We start from the raw sequence: 18,201 nt of genomic DNA on the forward strand, positions 1-18,201 counted from the left end.
GGTCACTTGGTATTTGGCTTGAAATTTGATCCTGTTAAAGGATGAAATTAATAACATCCAGAAGTAGAACATATGGCATCCATATATATGGTACTGTATCTGCTTGATGATGTCACACTACCTCTTAAGGTTTGGGAAATGCACTTTTTAAAGCATTTAGCTATGTTGTGGGCTCAACCTTTCAGACCTGACAGAGACAGAGCAGGCTTAATTTGGTCTGAACATTTATTATCCCTGGTATTTGCAGGCCACATAAAACCTCATGGTTTTCATTATCTTTGCGTTTCACACACAGCCTAATTTCATTTATTCTTATTTTATGCCCCTGCCAGACCACCGCTCTTGATAAGGAGAGGCAGGTTTTCCGACGAAGACGCAACCAGGATGTGAGGGGACGTTATAAGGCTCAGCAAGCTCCACCCGAACTCAACTCCGAATCGGAAGACTATTCACCAAGTTCCTCCGAGACTGTTCGCTCACCTAACTCACCCTTTTAAGAAAACACTTTTTCTCAAAAGCTTTGGCTTTAACCCTTTGAGACCCTGAAACTGCTTCAGGCCTGTGTGGAGGGAATACAGTTGATCTATCCAACAATAAAAGCTGGGATGGTGGAACACATAAGGGTGCTCATAGAGCCTTTGTAAGAATAATTTCCTAATTTATTGAAATACTTGTTCTCTATTTAGATTGCAACTTGCTGCTAATAAGATCCTCAAAGGGTTAAGGCTATTTTGCTTTTTTATTTAAAGATAGAAGCAGTGAATGTTTTCATCAGTGGAGCTAGGAACTGCAGTATGTAATTTTAGCACATGTTAACCCTCTGAGTAAATGATCACCTTAAATCTTGACAACCCATATTAGGGTTTTATTCTGGCTTTTTTGCTTTTATACGCACATATCTTTTATAGTATCCTGAAGTTCCTTGCCTGTTTCTGGCCAAAAATAGATCAAATATACTATTGCTTAGGAATGATGAATATAGGCTTAAAAATGAAAATAAAATTAAACAAATGGTATCTTCTGCAGCAGCTCATTCCAAACCTGCATCGTATTTCAACATGGAGTGACTGTTATTGGAGGCTATGATGAAGAGCTAAATGGGAAATTCAGTTTAGGTCATTCTCATGGTTTACAGAAGATGACATGATGATGGCCACAAAAGATTGCTTCCATATAGTTTGCTGCTAATGATAATGTCGTTTTGGGAAATTGCTTGAGGACACATTCTGCCATGTAATAGTATGTAATGATCTAGCTGAGAAGTTCCTGGTTCCTTTGCATTACATTGAGGAATGTACAGGTATCCTCTCAGTACGATCTGGTTTTTCCAGCAGAACCGTTTAAAAATATTAACACTGATGAGCATTACCCTTTAAATAGCTAGAGTACTTCTAAATTGGAGAAAATAGAAGTCATTTAATATATATGTAAAGCCTAAACAGAATGAGAAGTTTTGTCTTTAGAATGGAGAAACTAAAAATGATTCATCAGTTTTATTTGTAATATTTAATAAAGTGGGCATTTACACAGAGTATATATATATTACTGGTTTGTTAAAACCTCAAGACAACATTATAGCTTTTTATTTGACAATTATCATAAAGTTGGCTTCCACAGAAATATTACAGTGTGTAGACTTTTGCTTCAGATGTGATATGAAAAAAAAAAAGATGGCTCAGAATTTCATTTGAATGAAAAACAACTTTCAAAATCATGTTCTAAAATAAAAAACATTGTGAAATTTATAGTTTTTCTTATTGCTCATCACAGTGTTTTTTAAAAGTCACATGTGGTCTCCTCTCTCTCTCTCTCTCTCTCTCTCTCTCTCTCTCTCTCTCTCTCTCTCTCTTTTCTCTCTCACTCTTCCTCTTTCTCTCTCCCCCCAGCCTTGCCTTCTATCTTGCCTTTATTCTTTCTTCCTTCATTTTTCTTTCCTGGTATACAGCCAGAAGTATCAATATACTACCCAAAATGACGTGCAGATATTCTCAGCTTTCCGGGAAGTATAAATAAATTTTCAGGAACGGGGCAAGTTGCCCACAGTACCATTCCCATTCTGAGTGGTGTTACTTCACAGAACTGTCCCTATGAGCAGTTGTGGCAGCCAATGTATACCTGCAGCCGGTGGGGGCTAGTGTAAAGATCTTTGCACTTCTAGGTGGAAGTATCAGTTGAACTGTAGTTCAAGAAACATTGGAATTCTGTTCTCCATCTTACAAAGAGCATCTTTCATTGCCTCAGACATGAAAACTTACAGGAATTTAATCTTGTGGATCTTCACACAAGTGGTATAAGTATTTAATAAATATTTTTTAATCCATCTAATATTGATGATCTAGAAGTGAGATATTTAGTAGAAACCAGTTCTTCAGATTTCCTGGGTAATACAGAGAGATGAGCATTCCAGTTTTGATTCACCTGACAAAGGCACACATTTTAGGCAGGACTCATGTTTTGATTAACCTATTGGTCTCACTTCATCAACTGTAGAAGGAACTGCTGGTAGAAGCTTACATCAGACACCAACTTCAGATTTTGAGTTTACTAGAAAATCATCTAAGCCATCAGGAGACTGATCTCTGAATGCATGTCCATGGGCAGAAGGCTTCAGTTAGTCTGTCTGGAACCTGAGTAAAAACATTTTAAATCAAGTGAAGCAAATAAGAGAACTCCATTGGATCAGGAGGCGAGGGGACAAAGGAACTACCATACAAATGTTCTCTGATTTTAGGTTTGGGAAAGGGTTGTATCTGTTTGTCAGATCCTTCACTATAACGTTCCAACCCTCGACTCATTCTGGAGAGAAGATGCTCAGTAGATAGGGAACAACCACTGTCATCTTAATGGCTGTACATTCATAACTTTTGATGGGACAAGGATTTTTTTTCTGTAGGATCAAAACCTCAGTCAAGATAAGCCATTCCTTGCCGCTTACCTACCCTAATTTACAGTAGGTCAGAATCTGGCACAAGTTTGACCAGCACTGACCTTCCCACATTTTATCACAGCCTTCCCTTTAGAAGAGATACAGCTCAGCTATGTAAATGTAAGACATACATGTGGTAATAAAAAAGTGTCCATTAATACCACATGCTCCTTGACTATTGTGAAAATTTGGCAGTCTTAAAGCAAAGGCAAATGTTCATTCTTCTTAATTAGAGAAGGAAGTCAGAAGAAAAAAAATATGGTTTACCTTATGCATGAGAAATATTATTCAAAAACCCATCTGGGATTTTCTTATCACATTTTCTTTGCTTTGGAATACAGGGTTATCATTAAAATAAGATGTTTGGCTCCTTCATCTTAGACCATCTTGTATTACTTAAAATATATATAAAAATAATCCTAGATCCTGAAAGTCCTACTCATCCTCAACATCTTATGTTTCTGATTGTTGATTCATGTTTTATGAACATAACCATAAAAATATTTCTTTAAGTTATTTTTAGGTTTGTGAAAGACTGGGTTTCAAATTGCTAATAGCCTATTTTAGGTTTCAAGGAAAGGTATCTGAAAATTTGAACTGTTTCAAAAGAGTTTCCAATGATGATTTAAAATATATCCATATATCCATAGATATATATTTTAATATATCCATATATGTATATATATATATTTATGGTTTCATGGAAGTTATAATGGTTTAGGCTTGTTTAGCAGTAACTGCCATGTTTTTAGTCTAACCTCTGAATTCTTGGGGGTAAGTGAAGACAGAATATGTGTCCCTATAAATATTTGAAACACCAATTAAAAAAGAAATCAAGCATAGTAGACTATTTCTAATGTGAAAATCTGTGTGAGCACACCGTGGTCATTTTACTGTAATACAGACCAGTCCTGACTTCATTCATTTCCCTTTTGAATCATTGGCTGGTATTGCTGCTAAATGTGACAACAATTGTTTTAGTTAGCAGAGATGGATGGCAGTTGTGGTAGGCACCATCTATCACCAAGGAGATGGAGACGAGCACTTCCGAAGGGTGACTCAGGTCATCTACTGTTTGGTCTCTGGAGATGCCTGACAGCCTGATCTTAGTATTAGCAGGAAAGTAGAGCAGGGTCGCTTCCAGCTTAATTCCTCTCAATTAAATATAAGTGGGGATAATGTGGACTCTAACCTAAGTGGGATATTCTAGTCAGCTTACATGCAGTAAGCAAACTTTGATGCGAAAATGTAGTACTGGATAGTGCAGGATTAGCTAAAAGATAGTGAGCTGGGAATTGTCTCATCTAGATGTATCTGTCTGAGAGTTAAGCATCTAATATAGGGCAATAATCTAAGCTTCCCATACAGGTGCTAGAGACTTGTTTCTCTAACAGATAATTAAAATTCTAGGATGGATTAATCACTCATGAGATGAGGTGCTTAGCCCAAATATATTTAGAATGTGATTTATTAAGTCATGACATATAAATTAGTATTTCTGTAAGTTATAATTTTCACAGCATTAATGTACAAAAAATCCAGAATACTATGGTTCTACTCAGAGGGTTAACAGAAAAGCACTAGGCATGCTGATTACATTGGTGTATCCAAACTGCTTTGCTTTTTTAGCCAGTGTTTGCTGATTTTTTCAGAAAATTCTTGAAAAAAATCAAGTTTGAAATAATTTAAGTGTTGTTGTTTAAGGAATTTCTATAACCAAATTAATCTTATTTTTAGCTCAAGTTATCACTTGAATAATATGTATCATTGATGCAGTGTAAGTCTGTAGTTATCAATTTTATTAATTCCACAAGTGATTCCAGAAATCTCTCTTTTTTTTAAGTACTTATAGAGCTTACAATGGTGGCATAGGTGACTGAGACTGTCTTTCTTATTGGTAAAAAAACAATATTGTAATTTCAAGAGAGTCCTAAGAATCAGCTTTTCAGTTTGGTAGTGTACTAGTTAGGGGAAAGCTATCACATTACATGCATTGTGTAAATCATCTTTGTAGATGAAGATTGTTCATATTAATGAACACATTCTCTTTTCCTTGACATTGTAGCAAAAACTGTTTACTTGTTAATGAACAACCAATACATTAATTTGCTTCAGACTGTTAGAGGGGAAAGTGAGATTCTAGTCATTGACAATGTTATTGCTTTACAGTAGCCCTCATCTAATTTAAATGTGGTGCATACTAAAATAAGCAAAGCCAAACCTGTGAATAAACTCCTGAAAAAGCCTGGTGGGTCTTTATTCAGTTGGGGGCTTACATACAGTAGCATGTGACAGCAGGAAGGCTTTAAAGAATTGTTGAAATGAAAGCGATATATCCACAAATAAGAGCTAAATTGCAATCCTTTCCCTATGGGGCATATATGTTTGAAAAGAAAAAATAAAGAAAAGAAAAGAAAAATTGGCTCAGAGGTTTGCAGTGGTACTATATTACCACAGGGCAAGTACATTAAATCATTGTTATTTGCTAGCCTGGGGTATATGTTGGAAAATGGCATCTTTTTTATTTAGTTTAGATTGTGGGCAGGGAGAGCTTTCCTAATATTATTGCAGTGCCTGCTAGTGCTGCCATGGTTAAGGCTGTGTTAGTATTTCCATTATAAACTCTTAGTCTCAAAGGTTTTTAATTTGATTGTAAAAATTTCCTTCAGGCCATAACTTGGCATACAATTTTTCAGCTCAGAGCAGTTCTTTTCCTAAAATATGAGAGAAATCAGCTTGACCTCTTCAACATTTATTTTCTAAGTGTACACAAACATTTGTAGACACAAAGGCGGTTTTTATGCAGCTCATTTCAGATGTGTCACATTCTCAAGCATATCTCACAGGTCTTAACTACAAAGGTGACAGCTCAGAACTTTTGGGCATTTTGAAAACCAGGAGGAAAACTCAGTGATCAAGAGCAAAAGTGTTCCACATGTGGAAGAGTTTTATTTTGACGTGACAAGCATTTAAAGTTTGCACAGTAATGGGTATGTATACGCCCTGCTGAGTGCTCATGTAATTCCTAAACCCATTAGTTTAAGTCATTCCTTGTAGAAAACACTAAATATGAATGTGCTGAATTTCCCTGTAAGACTGGGAAAAGAAGCAGTTTTTTCTTGTGTTTTATAGTAGCACCATGGACAAAGCTGACAATACCAGACAAGTGAAAGGTGTCCGGGAAGAGAAGAATCAAAAGGATATTTTCTCTTAAGGGGAAAAAAAATTGTCTGAATAAGACAGAGTTGAAAGCTCACACTGAATAAGATAGGTATCAAAAACAATTTAAAAAGCATAAGTATGGAACCATTTGAAAAGTATAAGGGAGTATAAAAGTGCAAGGGAGCCATGCAGTGTAGTGAATCTGTGTGTGGAACCAATCACCTACTAATCTGGAGCAAATTTACAGCTACAAACAGGCATAATTAATACACAAATCAAACACACCCAACAGCAGATGGAATTGAAATCCTAGTCCTTTTAGCAAACATAATGCAAACCTTTTCCTCATATATTCACTAAATGAGACCGTGTGCAGCTGTTTGAAGTAGTGTTGCATACAGACTAGTGGGGAAATTAGGTGTTTAAAAAATGGCTGCAAATTAATTGTTTTTAATAGCAATTCTACCTCACTGGGTCCTTTTAGGAAAGTACAGCTTTTAAAAAGTGATGTCTATGCATTTTGTATTTGCGTGCATATATACTCTGATAGCCCATGCCAAATGGCTTCAGTAAAAATTGAGTTGCTATATTGAGGTTTCATGTTGCCTGAAGTTTTCTGCAACAGAGGCCAGAGGAAGGGACAAAAACCTCCATGAAATAAAGGATTTGTGGATTGATCCACCTGTAATGGAGATCTCTTTCTAATCTTTCTCTTAGTGATCAGCTTGGGTGATAAACTACAGTGCTCAGTCATGTCCAGAATATTCTCCCTACCTAAGTGGGTGGGAAGGGGACATTGGATAGAGCTTGGCACCTGTTTTCTTTGCACCCGCCTACAGTGTTGCACATTTTGTCAAGCCATGCGTAAATATCAGGTTGGAAAAATAATTGTTTGCACCAAATGATAGAGACAGAAAAAGCACATTGGTATTAGCCATGACAAGGGTAGACTGGCATTTGGAAGATGGTTTCTAACCAGCCAATCAGTCAGATTTTTGAGAATTTTTCCAATAGAACAATTGAAACTGAGAAACTCCAAATGATTGTTAGGTGCTACTTGATCTGTTCATGAAAAACTTTCTTCTTGAGGTGTGTCTGATATGTCCTCATACGTGTTTCCTGATGTAGGAAGACTCTGGACTCAAAAAGCCAGAAGACAGCTTTATTTCTGTGTGTCTAACATATTTTAATGCTAGTGATGAGTTATTCATACACATAAAATTTTAGGTGTCTTGAAAAAAAAAACAGTGATGAAAAAGAAGCTTAGCTTACTTGTCTAGAGGTACTCTCAGGAAGAGCTGACATTACCTCCACAACTGTTGCTGCTGCTGCTATTACTATTCTACTACCACCATCGTTGCCCTTCAGAGGTAATTGCTTTATTTGACCTGTGCATCTCCATTAGATACCTGGAATGCTTCAAACATGCCAGTAAGACCAACAAGGTCTTACTTGAGTAAGAGAATCCATAAATTTGTTTTCTTTTCAAACAGAATGCCCACAGCTAGTGAAACTGGGTTCCATCATACGGTGAGAGTTTGAGAACTGGAAAGAGATGTATTGGTAAATTGAAGGAGAGGATTATTTGTAAAGTATAAATACAATGTCCAAGGGAATTCCTGGTGCTGTATCTCACAAAAGAGAGTGATCGATTTTTTTTCTTCAGCAAATTCAAGCACGTAGGAAAATGTAAATAAGCCCTTGAGATATGAACTTCTGATAATTTGGTGTTTATTGTTAATCTTAACAAGGTGTAATCTTTGTGACATTCTTCATGGTAATAGGGAGATGAATTTAAGGTAATGTTAGATCTTGGAAACTTTTGCCATTGCCAGTTAAGGGGTGGGTGGGAGGTATCAAACTGACTGACTGATACTAAAACAAGCAGTCCTGAAGAGGCATTTCCAGAGAGTTGATGTGAAAAAAAAGGGGGGAGGAGGATTATTGAGTATTTCCCAAAGGCCAGTTTATCACTTGCCATTTGTACTGATCTTTAGTGTCTTGTCTGAGGGGAAAATAACTGCTCAAAATGGCCCAAGGTTAAAGACATAGCCATAATAACTTTTTTTTTTTATTATTTTATTAAGGAATTAATAATAAGATTTTATATTCTGCTTGAAAGGAAATTGTTAAAGGATTACTGGAGTGTGAAATTAAATAGCACTTTTCTCATGCCAGCTAAAAAGCCATCTAAGGAATTGGTGGCCTTCAAACAAGTTTTGAAGTTATTTAAATTTAGAAAAAAATTAAGATTTTTTAAAAACTATGCTATGTATTTGATTGGTATAAAGGAATCTTTAATTTTCAAGGTACTAATTAAATAAGTCCTATATGCTACATATTCCTGCAAAAATAAGGAGGAAAGACAAATTTTTCAAAATGTGAGTGAATAGAAATTACATCTGATATTATCACCTTAATTTATGAGGTAAGTTTTTTAAGTTTCTGCTTACTCTTATGTAAAATATTTGCTCTAATTAGGTTATAAAAGAATAAAAAAGGAGAAACCACTTAATACTTCAGCTCTACCCTCAGCTTCTAATGAGTTCATGTTTCTTGAGCAGAAAATCATTACAATATATTTCAGTTCAGTCATCACAAGCAAGCCACCAAGGAGTTAGATCCAGCTGCATTCCTGAGAAGCTGTGCACAACCTTTAAAAATTAGTCATGCAGCCACATCCTAACTTTCCCATATAAACCTCTGTTCCACAGTGAGTCTTGAAGAACATGGTAATAAAAAAAGGATGTAACTATTCAGAAAATTCTCACTTCATGTGTTAATATCCCAGCACAGGAGGTCAGTTTGGATAGAGGTATGAAAATCAAATACTGTCTAGCTGTGGATGGGCAGGCTTTGTATCTAGTGCCCTTCAACACTATACATACCAACTCTCATGAGAAATGTGAATGGTATTTAACAGTGGAAGCCTGCTAAATCCCACTAATGATTGGAAGTTTGATTGTAAATGGCTGGATTTTAGGAATTATCTGGTGAATTAAGAAATAGAATAAAGGACCAGAGAATAATGCATTGCATAGTGCTCTTTCATTTGTTCTGACAATTGATTTAATTTTCATTTTGTACTTTCACTATCAGCAAGTGTGCTACTAATGTTTAAAAATTACAAGTAATAAAAATTACAAGATCCCACCAGGGCTCTCTGATTATTTTTGATGAAAGGCAGGAAAAGTGCTATTTTATCTCTGTTGATAAAAATATGTATTTAACCCTACTTTCATTTACAAGCTAATAGTTGCAATTTAACCACTGGTTCATGAATTATTCTTGATGCAGGACATAGCTGCAGATCTAAAGAGTCTGTTAGATGTCTGTCTGTCTAGAATATTGATTTTTTTTTTCCCACAGGGATTATTAATTGACAACTGGGTTATAGGCATGTGGTATTTTCCCTTTTGGATTTTGTCATCCCAAAGAATTTGTCCTGCATCTTACTGGCAGCACACGATTTTGGCATGCCAAAATGAAGGCTAATGATTTGTGAATATAATAATCCTTCATGAACCTTCACTGTCAACCCTTTCTTCCTCTGCTCCTGTCCACACACCTCCAGCCTGTCCAGCCACTTGTTTCTTTCTCCTTTCCTACTCTTCACTTCTCTTGTGTGGTTCAAATATTGTACATCTGTGTGTAAAACAGAGCAGGGCAACTGCTCCAGGGGAATAAAAAAGCTTTGCCCTGCATTAATTACCTAGTTCTGTTCATTGTTCCCATGCACCAGCATGCAAGGAAATGTGGTACAAAGAAACTGACTACTGCAGTGGGAAGATGGGACTGCTGTCAACAATAGTGGTGGCTTAAATAGTAAATTACACTAAGGGGTAAGGGCTGAAAATTATGTGTTGTTTTTTAAGGATTAAGTTCTACACTGTTGTTCTTTATAGCTGGACTTTCAAGGAATTTTTTTTTTTTAATAAACTGAAAGAGTGGGGTACTGTGAAAAAATACTGCAGTTACAAAAGAAGAAAGACTTGGACAAAGTTGGAGCACAGTATGTTTAAATATTGCATATACTCAGTGGAAAGGGAAGTAAATGGAGAGGAGGCATCATGTGTTAACTTGAAATTACATCCATGCTTTAGGCTTTTGGAATGCCTTATACAGGACAATAATGGAAGACATGCACAGACTCTATCTTGCAGTCACTTGTCCCCAGGTGGTAGATGACATTCAGCTTTATTATTTGTTACCACTTAACCTTCAATATGGGAAAAGGCAGTTGCTGAAAACCTTAGGCCTAAATGCTGCCCTGGTTGTAGCTTCTTGCTCTGCCCCAAAGCTACACTAGCTGGGCTATGTTTTCCACTTATGGTGTAGGTAGAAATTTAAACTCTGGCCTGCTGTGTGCCAGCATTTGCAGTGCTGGTCTCTGCCAGAAAACAACAGCAGTCACGAGGCTCCTCTGCCCTGCACAGTCAGCAGCAGCTTCTGCTGATGCCTGAAGTACCATTTACCATTTGCTAAATGAAGGCCAGCAAAATCCCCTTTTTGAAAGATAGTTGAATCCAAGATAATCTTAAAAGACATGCTTCTGCAAAGGGACCAAAGAGTACAGCTATTGGTGCTGGTTTGTTGCCTGTCTACTGGCTGTGAGCAGCTGCCAGGCAGCAAATGGGGCAGCAGACATCAGGAAGCAAATGGAAACCCTGTGGGCAGCTTGCAAATCAGCAGTGCACAGTCATAACCAAGATTTCCCTGGAAAGAAGTTGGATTTGGGGTTCGACTTTTTCTTTCATTTTTCTAAACAGGAGACCTGTTCAAAACTCTAACATTCCTCCCGGTACTTGTTTCAGTTGTTTGAAATTGGACTTTGGAAATCGGGGTAAGGGGGGGAAGGAGATTGGTAGGATTGTATCAAAGAGCTATCCAAGTCTTATGATGGTTCTCCTTTGGGCAACAGGTAGATAAGGAAGATAGGCTCTCAATTATGTCCAGCTGCGCATTCTGAACTGCAGACATATTACACTCCAGGCAGAGAAATCATCTGAATGGAAATCACTAATTCATTCTTTATTTCCCTTCATGTAACATGGAGTTTGGTATTGCTATTTTACATGCAATTACCATGTATACATACCATAATATTTCAGGATACTCCCAGACTGTAACCCTTTTATATCAACTCTAGGTAGGAGAAACAAAATCCACAGTAAGGAATTAATAAACGACATTAAAACTACGAAGTTGAACTTCTAGCACTTGGATGGTTGTCTCTTATCAGAGGTTGCATAGTTTTGATCAAAAGCATGAATTTGCATATATTTGTTTGAGCAGGCAATGAAGTATGAAATATAGCAAGTTCAATTTTGCCATAGAGTAAAAAACTGGCATATCTCATCCAAGACTTTTCAAATCATCTGCATTGAGGGAAATCAATTTATTTTCTGTTAGATGCCTGAAAAGATAAATTCACTGACCCTGAAAATATATCTCTTTTTATCCTTGCCCACATCCATAATCCTCCTTTCTAAATAGATGAAAGTCATAATTAACATGCCACTAGAGGGTTTTCATTATTCCTTCAGAATTACCTCTTAATTTACTACATTAGCCTGATTAAGTAATGAATTCATAATTTCCAGTTTTTCCTTAAGAATATGAAATATCTCATTTTTGATCAGGCAATACTAAACTAAACTGCAATTGAGAAAGGTATTTTGGCCTAGATCCCTTTTGCTAAAAATTCTTTCAAACTCTTTCCTTAATGCACACCTAAATACTGAGGGCTGCAGACCCCACAGGCCCTCTTTGCCTGCAGACCTTGCAGCCACAAGCTGGAAGCAAAGCACTGTGGCCTGACAAGCTGTGTCCCCTACACTGAGAGCCATAACAGAGTGTGCTATAGACCACAGTCCCACTGCTGTGGCACAGCAATTTGAGTCTTTACTGAAATGATGGGTTGAAGTGGCACTAGAGATGTCCCATCACATTCCTGCAGTAGAGATCCCTTCCACTGACTGAAGGAGGAGAAAACCCAGATTTTTATTCTTTTTCTTTTTCTCAAAATTCCACTATTTTCTATGCATCTGTGGCAAAACCACAGTCCTTCCCTCGCTTGTGTATGAGAACTTTGGTGATTTTCTGCATTTATTTTTTGAGAATGGTGGATGATGTTTTTATTGTTGTTAAGAAAACACCTTTAGTAATTAATCACTGTATTTTCTCCTAATTTGTCTGTAGCAAATGAGAAAGTATCACATTATTCCTTTTTCCTCTGTCAGGAGAATCTGATCTTCATTCTCTGCTGTCTTCGTCATTTAACCCAAGAGGCTCTGTTAAGTAACTAACTCACTGACTGAGTGTATTAATGTGCTCAGTAGCCTAATTTTTGTCAAATATGCAATGGTTGCCATTAAAAGGTCAACCTATGCTCCTTGTTGAAGCTCTACTTGGAAGGAAGACTTGTAAGTTCCTCCTTGAACTCAGTGTTGAAGATAACATAAGTGCTATAGGTGGAAATTTTCTGAGGCTTTTGGAAAGATTTAGTGACCAAGCTGTGTGTTTGCATGGAAACACAGACTGGCAAAAAGTGGCTTGTTCTGCCCTGAAGCCACTGATAAAATCCTGAGAGAGGAACTCTGTTGGTCACTGGAGCTTGAGTGAGATTGAGACTGATATATATATGATAGTTTGAGAAAGCCAAACCACAAATAACCATGAGAGAGAGAGACCTGACAAATTCAAAGTACTTCTCCAGAAAGTGTTTCAGAAAAAATGTAAGAGGGATTGAACCGATACAAAACCATGTGAATTTGCAGTAAAATGGCCATACATTTCAAAGTGAGCCCACACAAGGCAGCAAGTTCTCTCATGCAGCTGTTTCCCTGGGACGCCAGGGCTGTGTGCTTACCCCTCCAGTGAGTGTGAAGGCAATGGAAATTTAGGCTTGTCAGAAGATTGAACAGAATAGCTAGAAATGAAGAATTAAACTCTTTGCTACTTACCTACTTGAAGTCTAAATGTGAAAGAAAAATCTCCCATAGGACTTTCATTCAGTCTCATGTGTGCTTTTATGTGTCTTAAATTACACTCCAGTGAGTCTCCTGTGCCCCAGAGTTGTCAACGTACCACCACTTGCCTGTATCTGTGGAAATAAATCATTACTTTGAGTGCCAGAATATTGTTAGTTAAACTCTTACCTCTTTTTGTCTCCTCATGTCCTACTGTCATCCTCGCCCACTCCTCCCTTCATAACTTCTGAGTCTGTTGGCTAATTTCAACCCATCTGGAGAGAAGAGGCAGAATTCTCAAAAATAGTTAAGGACATAGATATTTTGTGAAAATCAGAAGCTCAGTAGCTGAGAGAAGCCTAAATTAGCTGTTGGTCCCTGTGCCAAAGAGAGGCAGATGGGAGCCTGCAGTGCTCCTGCCCAAAAGGGCAGCTTGGTGGTTGTACCTGGCTGCCTTTCTGCAAGGGCCTTCAGGTCTGTGATCACTGAAGGGATGAGTGGAGAGCTGGCTTGATGCTGGCTTGGAGCTGTACAATGGACCTTCAGGAGCCTTTTCCCACTTGCAAGGTGGAGGACTTGATCTCGCTGTTCTCCAACATAAGTGAATAAAGCCCTGAGAGGAAGCAGCAACACCCTCATCTTTTCCTCATCTTTCTCCTACTTCTGCTTCATCCCTGAGTGTGAAGCACTGCTATTATCCTTCCTCTTTCTCAGCTAGAGAGAAGTACCCTTATGTTTTCCTTTTTTCTGTCTTAGTGCATTGAAATTAGAGGTGAAAATGACTGCTACTAGGCCTCCTGTGTTAGGTTGAATTGTATAATTTTGATCTTTCCAGCACAGAATGGGTTATGAAACTTTTTGACCATGAATGCAGCTCTTGTTGAAAGACCTTTTAAATATTTGAGTCCTGTGAGTATTTTTACGATAAAAGCATTTCCTTGTTTCATAATTTCAGTTTTATTCTCAAAAGAAACATTGATTTTCCATCTAGCTTTCATTAGAAGTTACCACTCAGCCCTAACAAAGAAAATAAAAAGGTTAGGGAGGGGAAACCCAGAAAACTGAACCCCTGAATACTGATACATTTAGATTATTTTGACTTTTATAAAAAAATCTGCACCAGCTGACTACACAAGTGACACTGCCTTGCAAGCCTATCCAAGCAGTTCTTTGGCTAATGCTCATCAATCTGAGGAATGAAACCAGGCAACACACTGTGAAATGCTGACCCTGCTGCTTGTCTCCATGCCATATGGCAGCAGAAGCTCGTGTTGGCACTTGGACCTGGAAGCTCTTTGCCCACTGCTGTTTACAGAAGCAGTGCTTCAGCCTGGCCATTGATGATGTGCATGTGTCAGATGACAATGCTGTAACCTGCACTAACCTTGTAAACCTGGGCCAGGCACAAACACTCTGACAGGACAAGCACATTGCAACATTTAAGTATAAAATGATTGTATGATGTGTTTTAATTTACTGGAAATGAGTAAAAGAAATTGCACTCCATTTTTTAAGAGAGATTTGGCTGTAAAGAATCACAGCTTTGTCTAGTCTGGGCTTTATCAGGGTGACTTCATCCCACACAGAAATGTTACAAGTCTGTCAATGCTCTTTGCTTAACATTAAATTCTTTGATAATTGTATCTCTTGCTATTTTTCTTGGCAGCCTGTCTTTATCCCAATAACCTTTTGAGTCAGATCTTTTTGTTCCTGTAATCCAGTTTAAAGCTCCTCTTTCTTAAATTTAAGTTGGTTTCTCTCTGTTGTGCATTTTTCCTGCTGAGCCCTCAGGTTTACGAGCTGAATCATTCCTACTTGAGGTTTTTATCCATTCTTTGCTTTGTTTGTTCTGCTAATTTAAGCAGTATGTTTCTCTTTCATTCTTGTACAAGAACTTAAAATTTAAGAAACTCTTCTTATCCTCACCATTCATTTTCCCACTTCATCATCTATATAACCTGCTATGTAATTCAATCCTTCTCCAATGGCTTCAGTTGTTTTATATGGAAAAACTGTGTAGGGGATGTGAATGATCCAGAGCTTCAAAAGCAAATTCTTGAATATTAATGACTCTGCTTTTTTAGCTCCAGGATGATAGACTGACACTATCCAAGTCTTTGAAATCCTGCCAATAGGTTGCCATCACTTCAGCTTGCCATTACTCATGCTAATTTGATGACTTCTAGTTTAAATGTTTTCTTGTTTGTTTGTTTAGTGCATCTTTTCCCTCTCTCGTCCTCCTTTTGTTCTTGATTACCCTTTTGATCAGCTGATGGATTAATTAGAGAAGAACCTTCATCTGGCTTTCAGTAAACACTCTATTTTGGAAACATGATCCAATAGGAATGTAACACAGACATGGGAGCATTTGAACCTGTTCAGAGTTGTATAACTTAAGCATGTCTTGTACCTTTGTGCCCCTTTTATTCTACCTTCTGTAAGGTGAGAGGTGGTCTACAAAACCTGATCTGAACCAGTAGACAAAAGTTATTTTTGACCTTAATCCAATTTGAGCAAATGATTGCTGTCCTTCCCTAATGCTCTTTAACAGAAAAGGACCCCTAGTCCCTGTCTTGTAATCTCCTGGTGTGCAACAGGTCACAGCACTGACTTCAGTTTCATAATTAAATGAATGCAACAAAATATGCCTCTGTTACAGAGGGAGAACTAATAATTTACATACTTAAATCTTTCTGCATAAAAGCAAACAAACAACCAATGAAACCGGTTTTTGCTTCTTCTAGATCAATGAGGACCTACAAAGCAGAAAACATGGAGATAAATTTTCTCATTTTCATCTTCCTTTTGCAGATCTACATGCAGATCTATGAGTATGTACCACATCTTTCTCTGCGGAGGTTCAGGAGCAGAAAATGTGTTTTTTGCACATTTTGTACACCCAAAATGTTTTTTTGCTGCCTCACTAATTGATTGCTGTCTTCTCTAGACAAATATTAGTAATTAATTATCTGCAGCCAGTGTGCTACAAGTGCACAGGTTCCTGAGAACAAAAATGATGGAGAACACAGGGTTCAAAAGGTGCATTCCTCACTGAGTCCCAGCACAAAGCTGCTGAAGGGAGAGATCACAGGATTTAGACCTCATTTAGCCACAGTTCTGTGCTCACCAGTTATAAGCAGCAGGTGACTTCTAATGGAGCACTCCTTAGAAAATTATTCATAGATAAATATAGTTATTTTTTATATCAGCAATGGCTATTCAATGAATATTTTAATATTATTAATTATAGTAATAATATAGTACTAATTAAAATTAGGACTATAGTTACAAATGGAATACAACCGATCCAAAAATTACTAATAAAGTGGCATAGTAGATAGTGGTTGCCATAACACTGCTGCAGTTGGGAGCAGCTTTATAGCAGCCTTCTGGGATAAGATAAGGAGGGACATTTGATAAGATCATGTGGTGACAGAACAAGGGGCAATGGCTTTAAAGTGAGTAGGTTTAAATTAGATACTAGAAAGAATTTTTTTACTGTGAGAATGGCAAGGCATTGCCTGAACACTCTGGCAGTGTTCAGGTCAGGTTGGATGGGGCCCTGAGCAGCCTGGTCTAGTGGAAGGCTCCCTGACCAGGGTGTTTGAAACTAGATGATCTTCTAGGTCCCTTCCAACACAAACCATTCTATAATGCTGTGGTTTATTCTGTTAATGAGAGTGAACAGCCTGTCTCTTAGTTCAGACAGAAAAAGAAGAGCATTTAGGAGTGAAAGATGAAGCCAGTCTTTATCCTTATGGAGGTTTCAAAAAATCCATTGGCTACAAAAGCTGCACTATCAGTTCAAAAAGGAAGCAGGGGCAAAAACAGAAGCTGTCATCTCATCAGGAAGTAAACAGCAAATTCACTGAATAATGGAATGAAGGAACTTTCTCATGTTACCTTAGTATAAGTAGATCAAGCATATTTTTGCTTTTATTTTTTCTGCCTACATCTTTCATAGACATTTGTGGCTGTGTTGTCTGCTTTGAATTTTATGAATAAATGCATGTTTGTGTTTTAGCTTAGCCTGAGCTGAAGGAAGAGCAGACATCCCTCTCCCTGGCCTGTGGCAGGCTCAGCCCCAAGCCTAGACAGATGATCTGTCTCTCCTGTGTCTTTCTCACTGCATCCAGAAGTGCAACAGTGCAACAGCAGTGCTGGTGCTTCCTATGGCATGTTATTTGCATCACTAGTGTTCCTGGAGCTCTAGTCTTTGTGGACCTCTGAAACCTAATGCTCACACTGATGGCAGCTGGAGACTGTGGGCTCAGCACCATGGGTGTGCCAAATTGAAAAAATTATTAGGATGAATGCTATAGGTGCAGTGCTGTGTCCCTCTTGGCATGCCTTTTCCAGCGCAGCTTCCTGAAGCCACAACCTAACCCTAATGGCAGCTGGGAGCTGAGGATGAGGTCTCCAGCAGCATTGGTTGTCCTGTTTGGTAATTTGCAGAGCCAATGACATTGGTGCAATGGCGTGCTCCCTATGTAATGCCTTTTCCAGCCCCAGTGCTCTTGGAGCTGCAGCCCCTGTAGCTTTGATCCCTAACCTTAATTATGGCTCCAGGCTGAGGATGAGGTCCCCAACATCATGGATGTCCCAGACTACAAAGGGATGAACAATGCTAGTGCACACCCATGTACCTCTTGGCATGCCCTTCCCACTCCCAGGGCTCTTGGAGCTGTGGGCTTTGTGGCTCTCTGAACCCTAATCCCAATGGCAGCTGTGCCTGACCTTCCCAGCTCCATGGGTAGCCCATTTTGCAAGGCTTGTGCTCTGTGACTGGTAAGGGATGCTGAGTTGAGCAATGCGCTGTTCCAGTACTGCTTTCTCCAGGCCTTTCTATCCTCAGCCTCCCGTGTTTCTGGGTACCTCAGCCTCAAGTCCAAAATTCAATTAATGTTTATGATTAGGATTTTCAGAGGCCCAAAACCTACGGCGCCATGGTCAGTGAGGTTTTTGACATCTCATTCTAAATAAAGTTCATTTTTGTGCAGATGGCTGTTTACTTCGCTGCTTGATGGAAATTTTTTTCTGGATACTTATTGTTTAGTTTCCCACTAAAAACCCTTGCTTGTATACTCCCATTCAACAAATTTTAGATAACTGAAGGTAACAACTTTAAGGCACTGTCTTTCC

At 38.2% G+C, this 18,201-nt stretch overlaps 1 protein-coding gene across 3 annotated transcripts in view; it reads left to right on the forward strand.

Annotated features, from left to right (window-relative positions):
* Window positions 1–9,241, forward strand: part of DCLK1 (doublecortin like kinase 1) — a 231,808-nt gene extending 222,567 nt beyond the window's left edge. For 2 of the 3 annotated variants that reach the window (XM_021541917.3, XM_021541918.3), the window contains one exon: window positions 333–9,241. In XM_021541917.3, coding sequence (XP_021397592.1) covers window positions 333–497 — 165 coding nt within the window. In that variant the 3' untranslated portion in view covers window positions 498–9,241. Of the gene's footprint in view, window positions 1–321 lie in introns of all 3 variants that reach the window. The other variant, XM_021541919.3, reaches the window with a different exon arrangement.
* The last annotated feature ends 8,960 nt before the right edge of the window (window positions 9,242–18,201 follow it).

The sequence above is a fragment of the Lonchura striata genome, chromosome 1 (assembly GCF_050655825.1).
Source record: "Lonchura striata isolate lonStrDom1 chromosome 1, ASM5065582v1, whole genome shotgun sequence".
NCBI classification, from domain to species: domain Eukaryota; kingdom Metazoa; phylum Chordata; class Aves; order Passeriformes; family Estrildidae; genus Lonchura; species Lonchura striata.